This window comes from Manis pentadactyla, chromosome 4 (assembly GCF_030020395.1).
Source record: "Manis pentadactyla isolate mManPen7 chromosome 4, mManPen7.hap1, whole genome shotgun sequence".
In the NCBI taxonomy this organism is placed as follows: Eukaryota; Metazoa; Chordata; class Mammalia; order Pholidota; family Manidae; genus Manis; species Manis pentadactyla.
The window spans coordinates 34,137,747-34,161,713 of NC_080022.1; the positions used below are offsets into that span (position 1 = coordinate 34,137,747).

Here is a 23,967-nt window from a genome sequence, read left to right on the forward strand (position 1 = left end):
AGAGGCTGTATGGCTCTGAAGTTAGGGGGGATGATTGTGCTTGAGTATAGCTCGGGTGTCATCAATGTGCACATATGAGTGAAGCCAAAGGGGGAAAGTGTATCAAACTCTGGCTTCAGGCTTTAGCTAAGGGTTTTGTATCATTACTCTCATCATCTTCATCATCGTCACATCATAATCATCCCTCCTTGCCGTTAACATTTATTGAGCACTTATTTACATGCAAATGTGACTTCTAAGTGCTTTACTTGCATTATCTCATTCCATTCTCACAACCAAAAAGGGGAAGTACTATTCCAATGTTAGTTACAATTGAGGATTAGAGAAATTAAGTAACTTGCCTTAGGTCATATTGCTCGGGGAGTTGTGAAACCAGAAACACCTAAGAAGAATTTGTAGAATGAGAGAAGATGGCAAAAGACAGGCATGGGAACATCAACATGTTTTTCCTTCTTGTAAAAAAATTTAAATTTTAAATTAGTTTTTAAATGAAATTTAATTTTAACAATTAAGGTAACATGTACAACTACTTTATGGACAATATATAAGTGTACAGCTCAATGAAGTTTATGTGAATACACCAGTGTAGTAACCACTGTCCAGATCAAGAAATAGAATACTAACACCCAGAAGCATTCCTTATGTCATCCCCCATCATTCCCTGTCCTTCACCCAAAGGTGACCCTGACTTTGACTTCTTTTACCATAGATTAATTTTACTTTGAATATAAACATTTAAGGGGTGGGAAAGGAAAGGTGAGTTTAAAAAGGTGACTGATATACTGTTCAGAGAAGTGGGAAGATGTCAAGAGAAGTTGATTTGATCTGGGCTCCAATTGCAGACACACCAACTGAAAGCTAGTGATACAAAGTAGCAGTGATCTTGGAAAAACCCTCTTTAGCAACAGTGGATAGACAATGTAGCAAGAACAAATTCACTGTAGAGCTGGTAATGACAGCAGTGCTGGCAACTGTATCCACGCCCAGCACAACAAAGTAGGTGAGGTAAGGGGCATACTTTGTATTTGGTGGCCAACAGTGAGGAGAGTGGTGGATGAATTCTGTGGCAGTTTGCAGTCATTTTCCTCAAATGTATCCTCCAAGTTGGAGTCTTTGGACTCCTAGCAATTTCTACCCAATATAATCTATTATCTAATACATTATCTTACTAGTTCAGAGAGAAAAACCTTATGATCGTTGTGAAAGATTATTGGTTGCCTACTCAACAGTCATTCCCTTTTTTTGTTGTTTTTTTTAACGTTTTCATCTTTGCATAATAATATTTTGTATAAAAAAAAGAACAACCATGTAAATTTTAAATTATCTTTTCCACCTCCCTCATCCTGTTATTGCCTCCTTCCCCAGAGGTAATCACCATGATGAATTTGCATCTATATTTCTAGCATACTTTTCATATTTTTACTACAAATACTTCTTTGTGGGCTTTTCAAAGTTACATAAGTTTCATCAGCTCCACCTATCACCCCCAATTTGGTACATGCAGACCCAGCTCAAACCTCTTCACTGCTACCTAATCACCATGCAGATGTTAATTACATAAGTGAATTAAATCTTTTTATTTTTATTGTGAGCATTGACTATTTGGTGCCATACACTAGTGCCATACTTTTTTCCTCTTCCTGCACTGTCCTCAATCGATCAACTTTTCTTTCTTTTCTCTACAAGTCCAGAAGTTTAATATATTCAATTTCTATTTTGTCAATGGTTCCCTTATATGTTTAATATGATAATCATAATACAACTACCTTCCCCAAAATATAAATTCCCTAGCCCTTGTTTTTTTTTAAAGAACTTTTTCTTTTTTTTAAGGAAGCCTCTGCCCATCCCAGGAGATAAATCACGATTGGTCTACATCTATGATATTCTATATAATATCATTCTTTTGGCTGACATATGTTAACTCATCTTCACAACAATCCAGCTAAGAAGGTATTGTCTTTTCCATGTTACTGATGGGAAAACTCAGGCTCAGAGGAGCGACTGCTTTGGAACACAGATCTGACTCCCTAGTTCTTTACAATGCATTACACCACTATTCATCTATGGGTAAATCTGTACATTTTTTAAGACTCTGGTTGTGGGTATTTTACTTTCCTATTTGACCTATCTGTGTTCTGTACGCCTCTTTCTCCATCACCCTTGACAATCTGGTTGCTCCTTAGGACGACGCACTACCTCTCAGGAATAGCTTCTAATGGGTTTTAGGAACCCCCTCACCCTCCAGACGAGCGTCTAATGACTCCCAGGATCATCTCCCCTCGTCACTGGAGCCGCTTCTAATGACCCCCAAATCCCCACTCACCGAGAAACTGCTTTTTAATGACCCTGGGGACATTCCCCCCTCAGGACCTGTCCTAATGGCTCTCAGAGCTCCTTCCCCTTCAGAAACTGTTCCCTTCATGAAATGTCCCGGTTTGCCAGCGAGTTCGGCGCTTCCCAGGACCCAGGACTTTCGGTTTCAAAAACCGAGACAGTCCCGGGCAAACCAAGACAAGCTGGTCACCTTATCAGGAACCTTTTGACTCGGGAGGGGCCCCTTAGGGCCCCCGGCACACTTCTACCTTAGGCAAGCGTTTACCCTCCCACAAAAGACTGCCCCACCCTTTCATCAGAGACATCCCACTAAAACTGCATCGCCCTTACTCTCGCCGGCCATCCCATTTCTAGGCACTCGCCTCTTTCAAGCCTAATTAACTGCGGGCGGCCAGAAGTCCGCCGAGGATTGGCCGACTCTGCGACTCAGCCGAGATATTCAGTGGCCACGGCCCCGAGTGGTACAGCGTTTCCTCCTGGCAACAGCCGGAGCCCGCGCTCATAGGTTGAGCGGGTAGAGGTGGGCTTCGGAGCCAGTGTCCTGTGTGCTCATTGGCTCTTTGCGGTTGCACAGAGTCCTCGGATTGGTTGGCTCTGGGAGGCGCTTTGCGGCTGTGCAGAGGCTGACTTTTGAGGAGGCGGAGTTCTGTCCTTCACCGGCAGGAGAGCAGTGGGACGTTTGGTGGCGACAGCAGCCGCCAGGCGCAGCCCTGCCTTGGGCGCGGGCTTTACGTAAGAGCCACAGGTTTGGGGTCCTTCGGGTCTGCTGCTCCTTGTAGCCGTAGCCGCCAGCCCCAGTGGGGGAGGGGCGGGGGCTGCATTCAGTGTGAGTGATAAGCATGTTTCTCTGCCAATGGGAGCAGGAGCTTCTAAAATAAGTCCTGAGATTGGTCTTTTCCAATCTCTTACGGCCAATAGGTGTCGGGAAGGGGGGCGGGTCTACTGGCCTTATTTTCTCCTTCCTGCGGTCCGACCTCACTCGCCTAGGCGGCGGGGCCCGGAGTGGCCTTGCCTGTTCGCGGTGAGGTTCGGGGACTTGGGAGCGGGGGGCTGCTCTGGGATCGACACCCGCGTGAGCGGCTGCAAGGGGAGGGGGCGGAAGTGAGAGGTGCTTGTGGGCAACTGCTACCTTTATTGAGTAGTTAAGTACCGGGCCTAGTGCTTAGCGTTTCGCTTGCATCATCTTGAGTTAATCACAGCAATCATGCAGGGTAAGGAGGTTGGGATCCCCCATTTTACAGTTGGAGAAACTGAGACTCCGGCTGCTCACACGGCTAAGGTCACACCGCTAATAAATGGCTAAGACCGGATAATGTATTCAGAGTTGTCTGGACTCGGTGCCGATGCTCTTAAATCACTAGGCTTTGTTGCTGGATGGGGAAGAATAGGGGAAGGAAGGTGCCAGGGAACAGGAGCTCTCCCTAAGGAATAGATTGGGGGAAGGGAATCCTAGCATTGAAGAAAGGGAATGAGCAACTGAGGTAGGGTGAGGGAAATCAGTTACTCGACAGTTACTGAGTGCCTGCTCTGTGCTGTGCATTGTTCTAGGTTGCAGGCACACAAAAATGAGTAAGGCCAGAAGCAGATGAAGCCCCATTAGGGACTTATAAGGCCTGGGTATTGGCCCTAACATGTGTTTACATGATTGTATATTTTTGTAAAATTTGCCTGAAAGTAAGATATTTTGTATTATTTTTTGAAAAGAGGGTCTTCTGGTACACTTCACATTGTTTACACGTGGATCTGTCCTTGCAAACGGTTTAGTCTAGGTGGAGATGATGTAGACAGCGTACAGTAATGGAGGGAACACTAGGAGTGGATGATAGTACTGTGAGCAAATTTCCTGGTATGTAAAATGGATAACAGTATACCTGCCAGGCAAAGTTTTGGCAAGGTGCATGAAAAGTGACTGGCCGGGAACATGCTTTGTTTTTGGTGAAATGAAAGTCTTGGAGATGTGGATATCGGGGCTTGTCTTTTTTCCTACCTTCGACAGTTCTGCTCCATGCTGACTTTGCACTGTGTAACTAGATTGCTGGAAGCTTGGAGGCAGTTTCTTTCCTTCTGAGTGTTCATGCTCTCAGGGAGGACTCTTGGAACTGAACTGCCATGGCTTTGGGGCCCAGACTGGGGGAGCTCAGTAGAGGAAAGGACAGAATGCTTTTGCTTCTAAGCTGGAGTCTTTTAGCTGGTATGCTTGGTTCTTATTAAGTCGAAGTTGTCTCTTGTGTCACCAGGCGATGGGGATGCATCCACTTAGCTGAAGGCCTCATCTAGAAACAAAGTATTTATTTCACCTTTTCCAGTAAGTTTAGATATTTGCCCCATATTGACAGTTGTTGCCTGTTTAAATTTTGTCCTTTGAGTTCTGGGTACAATGCAATTGAGCTAGTTTCTGGTTTGAAACTGTGGTTTGGTTGAGATAAGAGAACAGTTGCACTTTAGGGTTTTAAAAATCCTAGCTCTTGCTACTAATATCAGAGTACTTTTGTAGCTCTTATATTTTGTAATCTTGTAGCCAAGTAAGTAACTTTTCTTAGGAATCTGTAATTCTGTTTTACGACTCTGCCCTGGAAGGGAGCCCATAGGTTGTTTTTTATACCTGGTTGTAATATGTGTGGTAGTCCAAAAAGCAGTTATCAAGGTATGAAATAAAGGAACACCTTGAAAAGACAAGGGTTAAATATGGGTGGGGCAGCTGTATTGTTAGGGCCAACAACCAAATAATTAGTTTTCCTTTTTTTTTCAGTATATACATTTTTTTTTGTTGTTTTATTTTATTTTATTTTATTTTTTGTTATCATTAATCTACAATTACATGCAGAACATTATGTTTACTAGGCTCCCCCCTTCACCAATAGTTTTCCTTTTTTAGATGAAACAATGTCTCCATTTAAATGAGATTTGAATACATTTAGTTTTGACACATCAGATTCTTTTCAGCAGAACCTTTTCTATCTGTTATTTGTTGTTCATCTAACCTGCCTAGAGGCAGATTCCCGGTGTGAGGTTTTAATGCTTCAGAATTTCTACATTTTTAAATATTTAAACACTGACATCCCAGCATTTAATTTTAATTTAATTTTATCTAATTTAATGCTTTAAATTATTTCCTCAGATTCCTGGCTGACCAAAGTGACCTCAAAAAGGAGGGAAAATGGCTTCTGAATCTGAAACCCTGAATCCCAGTGCTCGGATAATGACCTTTTATCCCACCATGGAGGAGTTCCGGAACTTCAGTCGATATATTGCCTACATTGAATCCCAGGGAGCTCATCGGGCTGGGCTGGCCAAGGTGAGGAATGAATGGGATTGTCAACGTGGCCTTCAGGACAGAGGGCAGTAGTACTATTTTACTAAATGAAGGCTGAAAACTTGAGTTTTACTGAAAGTCGGGAAGGTGATGAGTGTATGCTATTTGCAAGTTAATTCCTTTCTCATTAACATCTGAAGCATCTCTCTTTTATATCAGAAGGGAGCTGCTTGGAGTCTTTAATAGGGAGGTAAAGAGCCAGTGTCCCCAGGCCTGCTGCTGGAGAGCTTCCTTGCTCAGGGTGGAGATGGGTGCCTTAATGTCTGTAAGTGTTATGGAGTGCTGTGCTATCCAACTGCCCTTGTTCTCTGCAGTCTCATCCAGCATTCTTATAGTAATTAGGCTTCCCAAGTGGGCTTTTTGTTGATTGAGAGAGAATCAGTTCTTCAGCGTCCTCTCTCGGTGTGCAGATGAGATATTGAGTCTGAGAATTGAGTATTCCTTACCTTAGGTCAGTGCACCTAGGCAGCTAGTTGGTGGCAGGCCTGGATCAAGGCTAGCTGCTGTGTTGAGGTGAGCCTGGTTAAATTAACTTTCTAGTCAAGTTGACTGTGAGGTTGATAGCATTCTACACACTTCCTGGACTCTAACCAGCTTGCCAGATTTCTGATCTCTCTGCTGCTTGTGTCCCCTACAGGTTGTTCCCCCAAAAGAGTGGAAGCCACGAGTATCCTATGATGACATTGATGATCTGGTCATTCCTGCTCCCATCCAACAGCTGGTGACTGGGCAGTCTGGCCTCTTTACTCAATACAACATACAAAAGAAAGCCATGACTGTTCGAGAGTTCCGCAAAATAGCCAACAGTGATAAGTGAGTGAAAACAAGTTCCTTCCCGCCTGTCATAGCATCTGGGGCCTAACAGCTCATTCTCATAGCTATCTCCAGGACTGCTATCCTATTGAAGAAACAGCGCATCATCTCTAGCTTCTGTCTCCTTTTCTGCACTTTTTTTAATGAAAGCATGTCTCTCCACTCTGTGTCACAATCTACACTTGTTTATATTCTTACATAAAGTAATCACATTGTTCTCCCATCAAAAGTAGAATCATTTCCTGACACTGGTAAGTTGCAAAGTTTTAAAGGAGGAAGTTGGAGTTGGTTCAAAAGGAGCTTTTGCCGTGTGTATTGATACCTGCTTATCACAAAGTGGATTTAGTAGTTTAAATTAGTCTTTTCCTTCTGGGTCCTTCTGTCTGTAATTGTGCTCAATCTCCTCACTACCTATCAAGTCACTATCTCCTTTCCATTTTGACATTGACAAAATGTGAATAAACTATCAGGCTGGTTACTGTTTTTTATCACTCTGTTTTTCATCATCTGCGTATTCTTGTCTTTGTTAGAGACATCTTTCTTTGTTTAGGCTTAATGCTATTCAGTTGTTTTTCTCTGCTGTTTTTAATATTTAGCTCTCATTTGACCTCAGATTTGCAGAGAATGAATTGTTTCCCTTCTTCAGCTCTGACTGCTCCTTCTTAATCCTCTTGGATCTTCTCCCTTCCATGTTACTCCTCAATTTTGAGTTTCCACAAGGGACTCCTCTTGCTTTTTTTTCCTGAGCCGTTTTGATCTATGCATGTTTTGATTTCAGCCATTCAGACATAGTGTGCCTTCACTGTGAGCAAGCCCAGAGTAGACCTTTAGTTTGCCAGTCTCCACACTTTGGGGCGTCACCTCGTGTGCTTTATCATCTCTCTCTCAGATCCGATCTTGCACATTCTGTTTCTGCATTTTGCCTGCTTTTTCTTTGACTTATCATAATTCTAAGTGTGATCTTTCAGTTTTATTGGCAACTTAACTCTTAAAACATTTGTAGTGCTGGCCATCCTGCTGTCTGAGGAGAGAGAATTTATGTAAAAGCATTTTTGAGAAAGTGTGACACTCTGTAGATGAAAGATTGTGTCATCCTTGATGTCTGATGTCTCACTATGCACTGGGGCCAGACACACCTCCTGTTTCACATGGGGCTCCACCAGGGTCCTCAGCCTCCCCCGTGTCTGTCTGCTTTTCTTATCAACATATGGTCAGCCTTTTCTTCTTTTGGAATACCTGTTTGCTTTTTAAATCAGCCAGTCCCATGTCTTTTCCCTTCATCCAAAGTGCAGTAAATTCTTGCCCCTTGACTTCTATCTGCATGGTAAGCCAGCTGAAAGAAAACCCAGTAGGTGAAAACCTAAATTTATAAAGCAGATCAGTTCGAAGTAGAAGTTACTTATATTTGAAAGGGAACGTTAGAGTTCTAAGCTTTATTATTGATGAGGCTGACATTAAAATGTAAGGCAGTATTTAAGATTTTTTTCTCATTCATCCCATTATCTCTACACCATTTCATTTCAGTCTTCATTTCCTCTCTTTATCCACTTATAATATTTTTTGCCATTTGAGGTACAGTGTGCATTTTCAAATACCTGTTAGGTTTACACATTACTCTTTTTAAATTGCTTTAAATAATTTTTAACTGGTTTAAATTCTTTAAAAGTTGTTTTTGAGGAGTAAAGTCTCAGTATGTGGTTACTGAACTGGAGCATAAATACTTTTAATGGCTTTATATACACGTGTGTATATGTATGTGAGTGTGTGCCTATATTAATATATTTTTTCTCAATGGAACATTTGACATGCAAAAATATATTTTTACATTTTTAGGAATATTTTATGTTTTTTATTAGATACTTGTTTTTAAGCATGATGATTTGTTAAATGTTAGCTATTGCATGGGGTGTTGAAATGTAGCAGTGACAGTGTAAATAGGCCCCTTTGGGGCCCCTTCCTCTAGGTAAATGCAGGGAAGTGACTGCTCTTCCAGGGCCTCAGCTCTTAACATGGTGGTGGGTTTTGGTTGTTTATGGATATATAGGAATTTGCAGTTCCTGGTTCTCAGGAATTTGTAAACCTGTTTTCTCCCTGGGTGGCCAGGCCACTCCTGACTCTAGCAGGGTGTAGTTTTAGTAGAGTCTTGAAAGAGGTGAGGATGTCATGATTATTAAGGGAGGTGGGCTTCTTCATATTTATTACCTTCCTCTGGCCCAGCACTCCTGGAAGGGATAGTGAGGGAGTAACTGTTCCAAAACCTTGAAGGCCAAGATTACATCTTGTTCATTTGAAATGTCTTGTCCCTGGAACAAGGGATCATGTCTTATGCTATTCATAATGTCTGATGAATTTAGTCCCATGTAAGTGCTTAACTTTCTTTACTTTTGAAAGGTACTGTACCCCACGCTATAATGAGTTTGAAGAACTTGAACGGAAATACTGGAAAAACCTCACATTCAATCCGCCAATCTATGGTGCTGATGTGAATGGCACCCTCTATGAAAAGGTGAGACTCGCTGGAAACTCTGTGCTGCATTTCTGTCATTTTGTAATTTAATACCATTTTTATCTGCCCAGCACATAGTAGGCATCTAAGAGCTGTTTGCTGAATGGGTGGTTGAACAAAGGAATAATCCACCACCAGCTGATGTGCTGAGCTCACTGAATTGTGGGTAGTTTTGCATGTGACTGAACTTTATTTCTCCCACTCTACATGTGAATTGGGTGATGTGATGTTCTTTGCAAGGGCTGTTAGAATAGTCTGTGGGTGGTAGCTGATGAGTTCTTGAAAGAGTGGGATCACAGTGAATGAAATGTTGGGGGAGAGGATGTGTGGTTTCTGAAGAAAAAAGATCACTGACTAAGCTGATGAAAGGGGTATGTATTTAATTTAGATTTTCAGAACCCTCAAAACAAGATCCTGTAGCAAAAGCTGCTTTAACAAATTGCATCAGCCTGGGGATATAGTGCTTTTTGGCTTGAAAGATAGCCTTAGCTACAAGGAAGGAACATTTGGGACTGTTGGGATGATTAAAAAAATCTATAGGATGTTTCAGGGATTATCACTCAGATTAATCTGAATGTTTCTGTGAATTATTGGAAGAAGAGTTTAAAAAGTGGATTACAGGCTTGTTGATAACTATTTTTTGGGTGTCTGAAGTGAAGCTTATAGCCGTAAACAGCAGGAAGATGCTGTCAGGATCTAGGATGAGGGTGTTGCAAAGGCAGGGCCCAGTAATCCAGAACATAGTTCAGCAAGTAGGCTCCTAGTTGACCCTTACAAGTCAGGAAAAAGTTTTGGGTGACATGACTTTTTACCAATATGCTATCCAGTGGAAATGGGGATTAGAAAAGTCACAAATTAGTATAATTAATTCCCGTGTTTTGTGTTTTTTTATGGTTTATGGGTTCTTTCCAATTTTAACCTAAGTTTCTTTAGCTTCAGTTCAGACTCTTCTTCCTTGGGTATGGAACAGGTGGCCATCACCTCCTTACTCATCTTTCATGTACTAGTGTTCTTCGCCAAGTGGTAGTTGCCCTTTGGAGGTAAAATGGCATCAGTTCCATGGTTGTTGTGGGCCTCATGCCCATGCTGTTTTGACATTATTCCACAGCTTTGTTAGAGGTGATAGTTCACCTCTGAAGCCTCCATGAGTCTTAGGTTCATTGTGTCAGTTTATATTCAGTTTAATTTCCCTGGGCTGTCATTTCCTCTGCAGCATGTTGATGAGTGGAATATTGGCCGGCTGAAAACAATCCTGGATTTGGTGGAAAAGGAGAGTGGGATCACCATTGAGGGTGTGAACACCCCATACCTGTACTTCGGCATGTGGAAGACATCCTTTGCTTGGCATACTGAGGACATGGACCTGTACAGCATTAATTACCTGCACTTTGGAGAACCAAAGTCCTGGTAAAGTCAGCCCACAGTTGGCACTGGGGCTTCTGAGGGCTAGAGTGGGGCTTCCCAGCCTTAATGTGCATAGGAATCGCCTGGGGATCTGCTTAAAATGGAGATTTGTCCACTAGGCTTGGGGTGGGGACTGGCATTTCACATCTTAAACAGACTTTCAAGTGGTAGAACTCAGGCCACTCTTCGAATAACAAGGCTTTAGAGGGCAGGGTACTTAATACTATTGTATGAAAACTAAGTTGGCTGAATTACTGAGAACCACAGAGGCTATCCTAGGCTATCCCATTGCTTTCTAATTTCTTTTTCTGAACAGGCCTGAGGCATTTCTTAGAGGCAGACTTCCAAGACTGGAGTCACTCCTTCAGATGATAGAAAGCTTTCTTTTCCTCATGGAAAAAATACTTGGTGAGCAGCAATGTGTGCTTAACCCAAGAGGAGAGGCAAGGCTGCTCAGCATCAGCTTCTTGCTCTCCAGGATGTTCTCAGTCTAGTTGGGAGACAAAGATTTGTTGTGTGTCTCCTCTCCCTGCACTGATCCACCCCTGTCTCTGCATTTTAGTGAAGGTAATGCATTCAACAGCAGTGGACAGGACCGATGAGACACCTGTCCTCTCACGGATGGGAGACTGGTCAGGAGATAGAAAGTGAGAAAGGGATTCAGTGTGAGAAAAGCTCTGATGGGGAATAGTGGGTGCTGTAGGTTCCCTTAGGAAGGGTATGTGAGGGTGGGGTGGGGTGGGGTGGGAGGGGATTAGAAGAGGTGACAACTAAGTGAGACCAAACAAACGGGGAAGATGCAGCTGGGTGGGATGGTGGTGGGTTTAGGAGGGGGCGGTACTGAGGGAAGTATGTCCAGCTGGTTGGAGCAACACATGCAGAGATCCTAAGCTGAGAGAGGGCACGATCGATGTCTCTAGAGGAGTCCCTTGTGTTTTGGGCGCTGTGTATAATAAGGATGTAAGAGTGAAGAAGCTGGAGGGGGTGCCATGGGCTGAGTCCTGGGGAGTTGGGGAAACCATATCCATCTTCATTTCCTTTTCTAGCATCACCAGCCACATCCTTTCCCATGGGTTTCCCATTTGTAATCTTGGGTGGTGGTGGGGAACCTTCTAAACCTGTGATTGCCCCTGACCACCATCCCCTGTCCTATCTTAGATGACTAGACCTCTAGCATCTCCACATGTAGATTTTGTGTCTTCAGCATATTCACTCCAAAGTTCCCTGAAGTTGGACTTCTATTCTGTGTCAAGTGGTTTTCTAGTTACATACACTCTTTAGGTCATCTGAAGTAGGACCTCCAGAAACTTCTGTGCTCGGTTGCCTGATGGATCCCAAAGTCCTTTAGGTGACAAACATTTTCCCCAATGCCTCTTCTGTTTTGTTTCATACTGAAGCTATTTGGGGTGAGAAGTTTTTGTTTTTGTGGAATAATCTTTAGAATAGATTTATAAAGGTTAAAATAGACTTACTGTGAATTTCAGAATATAATGTTTAACAGTTTTGTATAAGTTTTAAATAGTATAACATGTTTCTCTTCTGTTTCTTATGAAAGCAGTTTCTGTGGTGTCTAGACACCCTTTGGGGTGGAGGAGTAATTATTGGGTAACAAGCATAGCTATGGAAATGAAGGGAAGGTGGGTTCATCAGTGGATGTGGGGCCAGGTCTCTGTTATCTAATCCACCTCACCTTATTTTCCAGTCTTCCTCTCTCCTGTCCCAGTTAGGGCTTTCAGGCTCTGCCAGGAACACTTTAATGCTGACTTTCTTTTTTAAAAAATTGTGTTGCATGAACATCGTTATAAAGGAAAACAACATTGAGTGCATACCATAAGCCCAAACTCCTGGTAAATACTCAGTAAATGTCTTGTTATGTGAGTTAATTTGAAAGAGGTAAACTCACACTTCCCTGCAAGCTCCCCACTTCTCTGCCCAAAGAGTCTAATATTCCTTTCTCCAGATTCTAGTTTAAATCTGAGATTTTGTGCTGTTTTAAGAGTGGGCATGAACCCCTAGCTCCTATTCTGTCTCCTGCTCAGCGTCCGATGCTTCCATGTGATTGCAGGTACTCCGTTCCCCCTGAGCATGGAAAGCGGTTGGAGCGCCTTGCCAAAGGTACTGTGTGTCTCCTTCCTGTTCTGGGTCAGACCCTAGTGTGACAGCCATGCTGAGTGCTATAAATGTGCAGATTTTTAAGTGTTCTTTCTCAGGCCTGCAGGTGGCGGGTGAGCTGGACTGCCAGATTTGTTACCCTAGCAGAGTGACTAAAATCAGAGCCCTTCCCCACTTAATCCTTGGAAGGGACTTCATGACTCAGTTTTATCAAGTATGGGTTTATTTGACTAGGAATAATGTACCAGTCATGCTAGGTCTGGTTCTCAGCCAAAAACCTAAATGTTTAAGTCAAAATTAAATTATTTATGTTTTCTTTTTCTTTTAATTGGACTTTACTAGACTATCTTTAGAGAGCCTATTTCAAGAGAGCTTGGGTAGTCTGCACTGTAAGTGTATTACTAGCAAAAGATTGAGGATACAGGTGAATGGAGAAAGGTCCTAAATGGTTTTAAAACTGTTCATTAGAACAGAGGCAGCTTGGGTGATCTCAGTCCTCCAAACTGAATTTGTGAACCACGGAACAGCCTACACGGGAGAGCCCAGAAGCTCATGTAGGATCTTAGCCTGAAATCAGAAGACTCTATGGAGATCACATTGTGATTTGTCATCCTTGTCGTTCAGATGAGATGCCACGGGTGTGAGGTAGCTCCAGGGTTATGGAGCTGTGTATTAACCTGAGCACATTTTCAATTACACAGGCTTTTTTCCAGGAAGTGCTCAAAGCTGCGAGGCTTTTCTCCGCCATAAGATGACCCTGATTTCCCCTTTAATGTTGAAGAAATACGGAATTCCCTTTGACAAGGTGAGCTGATTTTACAAATTGAAGTCTTTAGATTTACGTAGGAACCACCCAGTGGTTTGTTTTACAGAGGAGCTTTATTCTAGTTAATCTGTCTACCAGGTATGGGCCAAAGCTGACCTAGCAGCAACACTTTGATCTAAAGGCTTTAAAGCTGGGGCTGCTGTATCTTCTCTGTGCCAAGGAGATTCAAACCCCTTGAACAGTGTTAATCCGAAGGAATGGCTGATTAATTATAGGGTCAGTAAGTTAGGGCTTTGCATTTTACAGAAGACACTAAGACCTCTGGGTCTACGACTTAGCTTGGCTGCTCAGCTAAGTTGTGGCAGAGCTGGAGCTCAGAGTTCCAGTTCTGTGGGCTCCTGCCATGTGATGCAGCTGCTTCAAGTCTGCTCTTGTTCAGGTGACTCAAGAAGCGGGAGAGTTTATGATCACTTTCCCTTATGGTTACCATGCCGGCTTTAACCATGGCTTCAATTGTGCGGAGTCTACCAATTTTGCCACCCGGCGATGGATTGAGTATGGCAAACAAGCTGTGCTGGTAAGTCTGCCTGATTTCTTCCTGTAACGCCATGACTACTAATGCCTGTTTGAGCAAATTCTTGTTAGATACACTAGTTAATGATAACATTGCTTTGAACTGCTAGAATCCAGAAACAAAGGGGCAGAGAAGGTGCAAAAGCACCAGCGTCTTGTGTTAGTAAAGCATTTTTATAGGTCTGTTCAGATTTGGGACATACAAAGTGAGGTTTCCATGCATAAGTCCATTAAGATTAAAACCCCACCAACACACATTGGTATTTCTTGCTTTAGCTCCTCAGGGATTTCTCTATTGAGAAATTCTTTGGGGTTTACTTGCTTTAGGGAACCAGTGGGGCTGAACATTTGACCAGGAGTAGCCTCACAGATGTGTTCCTGGCTTGGATAGATAACAAAGGGAAGGGGGACCAAGTGCAGAGCTTCATCCCCGATGATTCTCCATGCACCCTGGTTAGAGCCCAGGTGGACTCAGCCCAGTGCCATGCGTTTTCTGCCCTTGTTTCCCTGCTTCCCTCCGTGTTTGAAGGCTCTGCAAGGACAATATGCCTCAGCTGGTGAACCCAAACAGTTTGGCTTTAAACTGTCTTGTGTCTTTTTCCACTTGGAGGAGGTGGGGCCTGGGGTCTGGTGGGAGCAGCTGAGGTGTGCTCACTGGGAGCCATACCGTTTGCTTGTGGCAGTGCTCCTGTAGAAAGGACATGGTGAAGATCTCCATGGATGTGTTTGTGAGGAAGTTCCAGCCAGAAAGGTACAAACTTTGGAAAGCTGGAAAGGACAGCACAGTTATTGACCATACTCTGCCCACGCCGGAAGCTGCTGAGTTTCTGAAGGAGAGCGAACTGCTCCCAAGAGCCAAGAGTGAGGAGGCATGCCCAGAGGAGGGTGACATGGAAGGGGCTGAGGACGGAGAGGAGGGCGACCTGAGGAGAAGGTAACCCAGCAGCCCTCTGGGCCAGGCTGTGTGAGGGAGAGCTGTCTGGGCAGCTCCCATTCCTAAGTGGGGCGTTTGATGTACAGCTGAGTGAATTTTCCTCTGAGTGAGTGTGTTGAAGCCCTTTTGACTGATACTCAGGAATGCTAGCAGCTATATGTGGGACTGTAGTCTGCTGGAGGGTCATAATCGTGCATGGGCCTGGCTCCCTTTCCACCGGAAAAAGTCACATTTCTTGTCCTCAATGAGAGCTTTTTAAAAAGAGTGTGGTGATGGGAAAGAGACTCATAAGGGCAGGGAGTTGGTGTGGTGAAAGTCATACAGCGTTGTCTGAGCCAGAGCCAGAGCGTCTGTCCTGGGGAGGGATTATCCAGGGCCATGTGTGGCAGAAAGGAGGCACTTATGGGGGACCTACTCCATGCCAGGTGTTCTGTATACTTTAAGTCTCATCAAATCTGTGAGGGGTGGTGAAATCCTAGTTTTCCATTGATGTGACAGGTTCAGAGTGTGAAGTCCTTTGTCTCAGGTCCCACAGACAAGAGCTGGCACTGAAGCGTAAAGCAGGCCTGACAGGCTGGGGGGGCATTCTTTTTAAGTTGTGTGTGGATGTGTTTGTGTGTGTGTAAGTGGATGCATACATGGGCTCTTCAAAGTTTGCCCTTTTCCTTGCAGTCTAGCCAAGCACCGCATAGGGACAAAGAGGCACCGAGTTTGTCTTGAAATACCGCAGGAGGTGAGTCAGAGTGAGCTCTTCCCCAAGGAGGAGCTGAGTCCCGGACAGTATGATATGACGGAGTGCCAGGCTGCCCTTGCTCCTGTGAGGCCCACCCATAGCTCTGTGCGGCAAGTCGAGGACGGTCTTACCTTCCCAGGTTAGTTGGTTATGGTGTATTTTCCTACACCTAAATGTGTTCTCTTCTATGTTAGATGCCATGTTGAGGGTAGGGGCACAGGTAGGAAATGGGAGAGACCCGTCTGTGAGCAGGTAGTATAATTGAAGTTTGAATCGGTGTGAGGAGGGCTTTGGATGGGGACCCAGGGTGGACTAGGGAATTAGAGGAAAGCCCCCTCCCTCTGCCTATGAGGGGTCAGGAGAACACCGAAGTGACAATAAGCCAGCTTTTACAAGATAAGTAGGAATTTTCCAGGCAGACAGAGAATGGTGGATACAGGGAACCCGGAGAGGAATAGCAGGGGCAAAGGCACAGGGATGTGAATGACACAGACTCAGGGGACTGGTAGTGGTTTTCTGTCATTTGAATATAGAGGTAGATGAAAGACAGCTGAGTTACCAGGAGATAGGGTTAGAGTAAGAGCAGTAAGAGCAGGTAGGGACCGCCTGCCATCTTCAGAGTTTGCTCACTTGGAGACTTGAGGAGCCACTTACAGTTTTGGAAGGGAATGGTATGGCCAAATAGAGTATGAGAGTAAGTCACCCCAATGGTTGTTGAGGGTAGATTTACTAGGGAGGGGCTTGTGTCAGTCTCAGGTCAGTCTTGTAGAATCTCGAAGCAGACGATACCTTTGTATATCTGCTGACAGCCTGATGACACTACGAACTCACGCCCAGGGGCCAGACTGCCTTCTCTTCAGATGTTCTAGCTGGGGTGCCTTTATTTCCTGTGGGAGAATTCTGAGGAAATGGGAGCTGCCACTTCCTGGGTGTCTGCTGTGTGCCAGGCTATGCTCCCATTGCAGTGTAGACAGCATTCTTCTTTAAGAACCCTGGAGATAGGTGGTAGTATCTTCACACAACAGAGGAGGAAACTGGACACCCAGAGAGGCTAAGCAGTTAGCCCCAGGTCACATAGGGCCTGTCACGTGCCACAGCCAGGCCTCACACGCTGTCCGTGTTCTTTGTGCCTCTCTCTGCTTTACGTCAAGTTCAGAAGTGCAGGAAGAAGTTGGCTCTGTCCAATGTGTATGTGTTTCAGATTATTCTGACTCTACTGAAGTCAAATTTGAAGAGCTTAAAAACGTCAAACTAGAAGAGGAGGAGGAGGAGGAGGAGGAGGAGGAACAAGAAGTGGCTGCCTTGGATCTTTCTGTGAATCCTGCTTCTTTAGGGGAACGCCTTGTCTTCTCGGGTTCCAAAAAGAAGTCGTCATGTAGCCTGGGCTCCAGTTCTTCACAGGATTCTGTTTCTTCTGATTCAGAAACTAGTGAGCCTCTATCCTGCCGAGCCCAAGGGCAAATGGGAGTTCTCACTGTGCACAGCTATGCCAAAGGGGACAACAGGGTCGCCATGGGAGAGCCATGCCTGAGGAAGAAAGGGGGCGCCACCGGAAGTGTCAGCGAGCGGGAGCTGGCCGAGGTATGAGCTCGGGGCAGTGGGCGGGTAGGTGCTACCCTGGAAGGGGTCCTGGGGTGCTGGGCGTGGGCACTGCAGGTGTCCAGGTTGGCAGGAGACCCCTCGGAATGGGCCTCCGTCCTGTGCTTGTGTCAAGCAGAAAGCCAGATGGCATTGGCTGCCTTCCAGCTTATTTTTTGCTGGGAGTTCCTTTTTTCTTTTCTCTGTGTGAGTGTTGTTACAAAGAACTGCACAGCGTCCTCAGTGAAGGCAGCAACCCTTAGCGCCGAGTTGGATGCTTCCTCCAACACTCCTTGCCTTTAGAGGCCCTTGGGTTTAGAGTGGCAGTGGAATGCAGCCCAGGTGTTTAAAGGCCGAGAATAAGATGGCATTTCTTACCCTAAAATTCAAAGGTTTTTGCCTTAGAAATGTTGACTGCCCTGTAGACTCCAGTGGGAATTCTCCCACCATTCTTCCCTATATAATCTTCATCTCCCAGTGTAACATTGTTGTTGGAATTGGGGACCAGGATGAATTCCTAAAGCTGTAAATGTGAAGGTGTTTAGGCTTCCTCCTGAAACATGCTATCATCAAAAGCTGTTTTCTTCCTTTTGTGTAAAAAGTCCCTTGATGGGTCTGAGTGGCATATCCCAGAGCTGGGTTAGATCAGCCAGACCCAGGCTTAGCCAGATGACCTGCTCTTACTCCCTAGCCTCATAGCTTATGTGGGTCAAGTTGCAGCCCGGGATGGGGTGGGGTCTCTGGCGGCTAGTAGAAGACAGTGCTGAAGGTCTTTATTCCCCATTCCCTTACTTTGGAAAAATACATTTTCTTTAACTTTTGATGATGAATACTCATCAATATAGTCCTCTGCTTATTGGAGCCCAGCCCTTTCCAAAAGCCACTGTTTGTCATGTTGGCTTTATCTTTCTTTGGCTGAAAGTGCTGACACTTAGTCTCTATTAAAATCCCTCCAGTTTTCTAGGAGTGTCTTTTTGTGGTTGGTTTGTACCTTTGTCTTTAATACCCATATAGCTTTCTGTCTTCTCAGAGTCTCAGGGCTCAGTTTCTGTAGACTTTTTCCATGTGAATGTCCCTCCTTCCATCTCACGGTGGGTGCGACTGTGTCCCTTCTCATTGCTTCTGATGGCTGCTCTCTTTGCTGTCCTATGGCGGCTTCCACAAGAGAAAGCTTTTCAGCTTGGAAACCAGGATCCCTTATATTACCTTCAGCACATTTGGCCCATTCTTTCACAAAGCTCTTGTGCCCTCTTGTTCACGCTGCACACTACAGGCCACTCCGTCCTCCTTTTGCACTGTCTTGACTATCTTGCCTCCAATTGAAATCACAACCATAAAAGTAGCAAACAATAGCAAGGACTTACCATATACTAAACACTTAATATGCATTGTGCAGACCATATATTACTGCTAAATTAATGTTACTACAGAGTCAAGTTTTTTGTGGGTTTTTTTTTTTTTTTGCTGGGAGGAGCCAATAAATAACAGCCATCTTTTTTCCTTCCAAACTAGGAACCAGTTAAATAATGAATACAGTAGACAGGCATAGGGAAATCAGAATGTCTCTTTGTTACTTGTTAAAATGATTGAAGAGAGTGGCTTTTAACCTGTGGCCAAATGGCCCTGCTGCTTATTTACCCTCAACTGGACAGGTTACCTATATAGTCTCAGGCAATCCCGGATGACACAGGCCTCTCTCTGGTGGCAGTTTCCCACTCACCTTCCGCAAGTCAAGGAGACAGACCAGAGTACACTCCTGCAAAAGTCAGATCCCAGCTAAGCAAAGCTCACCAACATCCAAAGAGTGGGGAGAAAAGCCAGGAATCCCTCTATGTGGAAATACTCTGGGAGAAGGAGGGTTCTCTCTAACATGTGTCTCTTGTTGATTCCCCTGCTCAAACTGTTGAGTGCCTTCCTGGCTCCTTTTAAATTCCGCATGGACTTCTCAGCTGTACCGTGATGGGAATAACGCCCTACTCCACTCTAGAATCACCAACCGTCTTCTCCCCTCAGCCCTTGATGTTCTGGCATGCATCTTTGAACTACTTCACAGTCTCTCAAAATATTTTGCCTCCTTGGCCTCTTTACTTTGCTCTGTAATCGTTGGTGGCATGCCTACTTCATGCTAGCACTGTGCCTTCAGGGAGCTCGTGGTCTGGATAAGTAGACAGATGTGAGCAAATAATACTAGCACTTTGTGGTTAAGTATTGTAGCACAAGTGGAAGAGTTAGCAACTTATCCTGGGGTTGAGGTGAGGAGTTGAGGGAGACTGCAGAGAGGAGGCATTTTAACTAGGTCGGAGGTTAGCCAGGAGTATGTCAGGTGGCGAGAATGAAAGTGGAGAGGGAATCTGGGAGAGGAGAAAGTATTCCAGATGGTCATGGTGGCTCATGCCAAGGTCAGAGCATATGGGGGTCTGTGGTGGTTTTGTCTGTCTTGGGCATATGGGAATGGAGGCCTTGGGAGGTGTTGGTGCAGGGTGTTAGGAGCCAGATCAGGAGGGCTGGCTGTGAAGCAGTTTGACTTCAGACTTGTGGTGTGGGGAACTGTGGAAGGTTCCCGCTATGTATTTTGGGAGATTGGAGATTTCCATAATACATTTCGAAATGCATAAAGATACATATGGAATAATAACAATGAACCCACAAAAACTCATCACGTAGACCTAGCATTTGTCAGCATTTTGCCACATTTGCTTCATCTATCCTTTCTTTTGTGTTTCAAGTTTTTTTTTAAAGTAAATAACAGATGTCGAGTCATTCTCCTCTACTTCAGTGCATATCTCTAAAAACATGGGTATTTTCTTAATCATATTGCCATTATTCTTATGCCTAACAAAATCATAAGAGTTTCTAAGCGTCATCTGATACCTAGTCCATAATCAAATTTCCCCAGTTGTCTAAAAAAATTGTATTTTGCAGTAGGTTTCTTTGAGTCAGGATTTATTCTGGTCTCACAGTTTTGTTTATTATGTCTCTTAAGTCTACTTTAATCTAGGGTGGTGCTCTCCCTACATCCCCCATTGACTTCCTCAAGGTACTGTGTCAGCTTTTCTTTAGATAGTCCAATGAAGGGGTTAAGTTTTGCACTGATGTTTTGGAAGAACATTTTTGGAAGCAGTATAAAGGTATTTTGCGGGGAAGGAGACAAAATTAGAAGCAGAAGAGATTCTCTTGAACATGGAATTATGGATGATTTTCACTTCCTACATTTATAAACTGTTAGAATATTTTTTATGATTAACACATTTTTATAATTAAATGCTTCTACTTAAGGAAAGGAAGGAAAAAATATTTACAATAGGGAGATCAGTTTGGAACTTGTCTCTTTAGCCTGAAAGAGAGGTAGTGAGGACCTGGGCTGTGTGGTGGTGATGGGGACAGGTGATGGGGTGCAGGAGGTAGAGTTGAGACCTATGTAGAAGGCAGGAGCACAGGGCTGGGGCTGGCCAGGGTGTGAATGAGGGGCAGTGTGGGGGTTGACTTGGGATTCCGGCTGGATAGTGGTGCATCAGTGGAGGATGGAGGTTACAAGAAAAGTAACCTCTTTTGAGTGTGGCTTAGGAGGGGAGCTCTTTGGGGCATGCTGAGTGTGACCTACCTGTGAGGTAGGCTATGGAGATGTATACACACATACCTGAAGCCCAGGAGGGGTCTGTAGGTTTGGGAGTCAGAGGAGGGTGTCTGTGGGCATGGAAGAATTCACCTGTGAAGTGTGAAGACAGTTTCACAGTGTGGGTGAAGGTGGAGGGCCCAGTACAGAGAAGATAAGAGCAGCCAAAGGTTTGGGGGAACTAGGAGAGGGTGGTGTGTCCAGAGCCAGGCAGAAGCAGGATTGAAGGCAAGGAGGGAGGTCTGGGGAATGTGACTGGGTAGAGATGAGGTGGGCAGAGAGGAGGGGTCCTGGAGGTCTGAGCAGGAAGGAGGGAGTGGGGTCTCCAGCAGAGCTGGAGACGGGGGGAATGGCTGCAGATGAGTTTCTTCACTTTTAATTTTGGCGAAACATGCATGACAAAGTCTATCCCTTTAGCCATCTTTCAGCGTGCAGTTTGGTGGCCTTCAGTGCACATTCCCATTGCTGCCAGGCTGCTGAGGCTTTGAGGTGGGAGGAGACAAGGAGTTGTCTCCCCAGGTTTCCTGGAACAGTCCTCTGCTTATTGGAGCCCAGCCTTTTCCAAAAGCCACTACCAGAAACCTTTCGTCATTTCCCTCTACTTCCATTTCCCTTTGGAACCCTGCAGTACTCGGCTTCTTGTCTGATGTTGTCTTGGCCTCAGTGTGGTCATCTAGGTTGGTGGAGATACACTTCTAGAAGCCAGGCCCTGTGCACATTCAGCCTTCCTTTTTGAGGGACCACATGGTCCCCAGGGCTTGGCTCATGAGCATTCTATAAATGCCGAAGGAAAGGATGGAAGTTTAGTTTGAGTAAGAATCTGACAACAGATTATCTGGTTGGGTGGAATGGGGGACTGGCAGCCAAGGCAAGGGGCAGAAGCTGAACCACTTAGGCATCCTTTGAGAGGTCTAATTGCATTGTATCTATATTTGGAAACAGCTGGGTTTGAAGAGCACCTAGTCCCCACCTGCCCCCACTTCAAGCACCCCCTGAAGTACAATTCGGACTTCTTGCTGTTCAGTTTATGTGCCACCGTGTCAAGGGCCTTGGTAAAGCACCCTGGTTGACTGCTGAGGTAGCAAAGCCCCAGAATTTCCATCAGCTGCCAACTGAGCCACAGCAGTGTGTCTGCCACAAAAGTTTTTGTTAGTTTAAGCTGCTTGGAAAAAGTTCTCAAAACAAGGAGTGAGAACTCTGTACAGAACAATCCCCTTTGGAACATTGACTTTGACCTGGATGCTTGATGTTAAAAGGGGGAACAGAGAATGTGGGAGCCTTTGAGCTCCAGCCGTTTCAAAGGCAGAAGCCTGGAGACCCTCCATGCTCTCTCACCCCATCCTCACAGAAAGTCCAGTGGGGCAGCGTTTGCTACTCCCATAAAGCAGTGGCTTGCTGCTTGCCTGGGCTCGCACAGCTGGTTGGTTGACCTGGGCTTGCAGTCCGCCCTTCCTGTTACATACTGAGGAAACTTAGAAGTGGGAGCACATTGCGGGGGAAGGAGCACTGTGAGGAAGGACTTGGATGCCATGGAGCAGGGGGAGGGTTGAGCCAGAAGACAAGAAAATGTGGGCAGATACTCAGATGCCCGAATAGACCTGTCCTTTGGTCAGAGGCTGCACCATGGTAGTGGAAAGGGCAGGGACTTTCCAAGTCTCTGGAAAGTCTTGGAAAAGTCACCAAGTTTCCCTCTGGGTGGGTCATAAGCTCCTGGAGGTGCGATGTCGTGCCTGTTGTTGCGGCCTGCAGCTGTGGTACATGTGCTGGCTGGAGAGGAGTCACTCTGAAGAAACGGGTGGGCGTGAAGGTAGCCTTTTCTCCCAGGCCTGTATTCTGGCGTCCTTGGTCCTGACCTCTGTACTTCTTTAGTGCTTAGACCTTTGAAATGAATTGTTCCCACCTCCTACCCCTACAAATACTCATTGTCTATTGTTGCTTTAAACAGGTTAGCACTAACTTAGTCTTAAAACCACACATTTATTAGCTTCTAGTTCTTCTATTGAAAACTCTCTAAGATGGGCTTCCCTCTGCTAAGTCAGGGTGTCAGCAGGGCTGTGTACCTTTGTGAAGGCTCTGGGGGGAGAGCCTTTTCCAGCTTTTACAGGCTTCCCACATTCCTTGCTCATGGCCCTTTCCTTCCATCTTCAAAGGCAGCAACATCTGGCCAAGTCTTTCTCCATCCAACTTCATTGCTTTGACACCAGTTCTTCTGTCTCTTCATTATTCGGCACTGTTTAATTACATTGGGCCCACCTGGATGCTCCAGGATTATCTATTTTAAGGTCAGCTGATTAGCAACCTTAATGATCCTTTGTCATGTTAACATAGCATATTCACAGGGATTAGGAGTGACCATTTTGGGGGGACCATTATACTCTCCAGATATCCTAATGTCTGTCAAAAACTTCTACCCTCTCTGCCTATAGAATCATACTTGGGTAGCCTCTATTCTAAAATACAGTTGGAGGAAACTTCCTTCTCAAGCTTCGATCTTGTTCCTTCTCTTGATCCTAAAAATAGTCTCTGTGATACATTCCCTCCCTGGCTCCTTACTGTCTATGTACTGGAACTTAGCTTTATAAAACAGCCCTGCGCCTTCCAGTGCTGAGCCCAAGGGCCTCTTCCTGCTCAGCTCCTCTGTGTGTTCTTCGGCCTGTGGCTTTCCCCTCCTCAAGGCCCTCCCCTCCTTGCTTTCTGCACTCCTCTGCTTCTGTGTGTCCTTGGTCTTGACCTTTTCTTTCTTCTCTTCCTCCTGTCCTGGAAGGCTCGGTGTTCAGTTTATCTTCCACCAGTAATCTCATTGACTCCCACAATTCTAATTCTGAACCTGATGCTGATGGGCCCCAGATGAACAGCTCTTGCTCTGACCTCCTTTCTGAACCCTGAGGCTGAATTTCTTCTCGGCTCTCTGGGTATTTCCGAATGAAGGCCCTCCAGATGTGGATTGTATGTCATGGACAGCATGTTTAACTGGCTTATTACTCGTCCCCATTCATCTGTTGGGTCCCCTTAAACCTCTCCTTGGTGATCCAGGGTAGAAATCCCTATCACGTTTGGTTCCTTTATTCAGCTTCTGCTTCCTAATATCTGTCCTCTCCCAGGTTTAGGTCTTCAAAGTCGGGGAATGCAAGATTATTGGGGGGTGCAGGAATAAAGTAATGGAACTTTGTTTTTATCTTAATCCTTCTGCAGGCTATTTTTGTTTTAAAATGTGCACCAGAATATATAGTTTGTAGTATACATACGTGGGGGTGCATTTACCTGAAGTTTATACTTCCATGGCAACAG

General features: G+C 45.0%; 1 protein-coding gene across 7 annotated transcripts in view; it reads left to right on the top strand.

Annotated features, from left to right (window-relative positions):
• Window positions 1-2,962: 2,962 nt before the first annotated feature.
• The window catches only part of KDM4A (lysine demethylase 4A), a 39,521-nt gene continuing 18,516 nt past the window's right edge, over window positions 2,963-23,967 (top strand). For 2 of the 7 annotated variants that reach the window (XR_008996986.1, XR_008996987.1), the window contains exons 1-11: window positions 3,267-3,355; window positions 5,453-5,629; window positions 6,285-6,460; window positions 8,852-8,966; window positions 10,180-10,373; window positions 12,436-12,485; window positions 13,184-13,287; window positions 13,688-13,825; window positions 14,505-14,755; window positions 15,428-15,627; window positions 16,645-17,069. Coding sequence is in view for 4 of the 7 variants with exons in the window: in XM_036892806.2 (XP_036748701.2) it covers window positions 5,492-5,629; window positions 6,285-6,460; window positions 8,852-8,966; window positions 10,180-10,373; window positions 12,436-12,485; window positions 13,184-13,287; window positions 13,688-13,825; window positions 14,505-14,755; window positions 15,428-15,627; window positions 16,645-17,069 (1,791 nt within the window). In the remaining 3 variants the exon portion in view is untranslated. Of the gene's footprint in view, window positions 3,067-3,265; window positions 3,356-5,452; window positions 5,630-6,284; window positions 6,461-8,851; window positions 8,967-10,179; window positions 10,374-10,686; window positions 10,779-12,435; window positions 12,486-13,183; window positions 13,288-13,687; window positions 13,826-14,504; window positions 14,756-15,427; window positions 15,628-16,644; window positions 17,070-23,967 lie in introns of those variants that run through there. The other 5 variants (XM_036892806.2, XM_036892807.2, XM_057500127.1 and 2 more) reach the window with 5 other exon arrangements.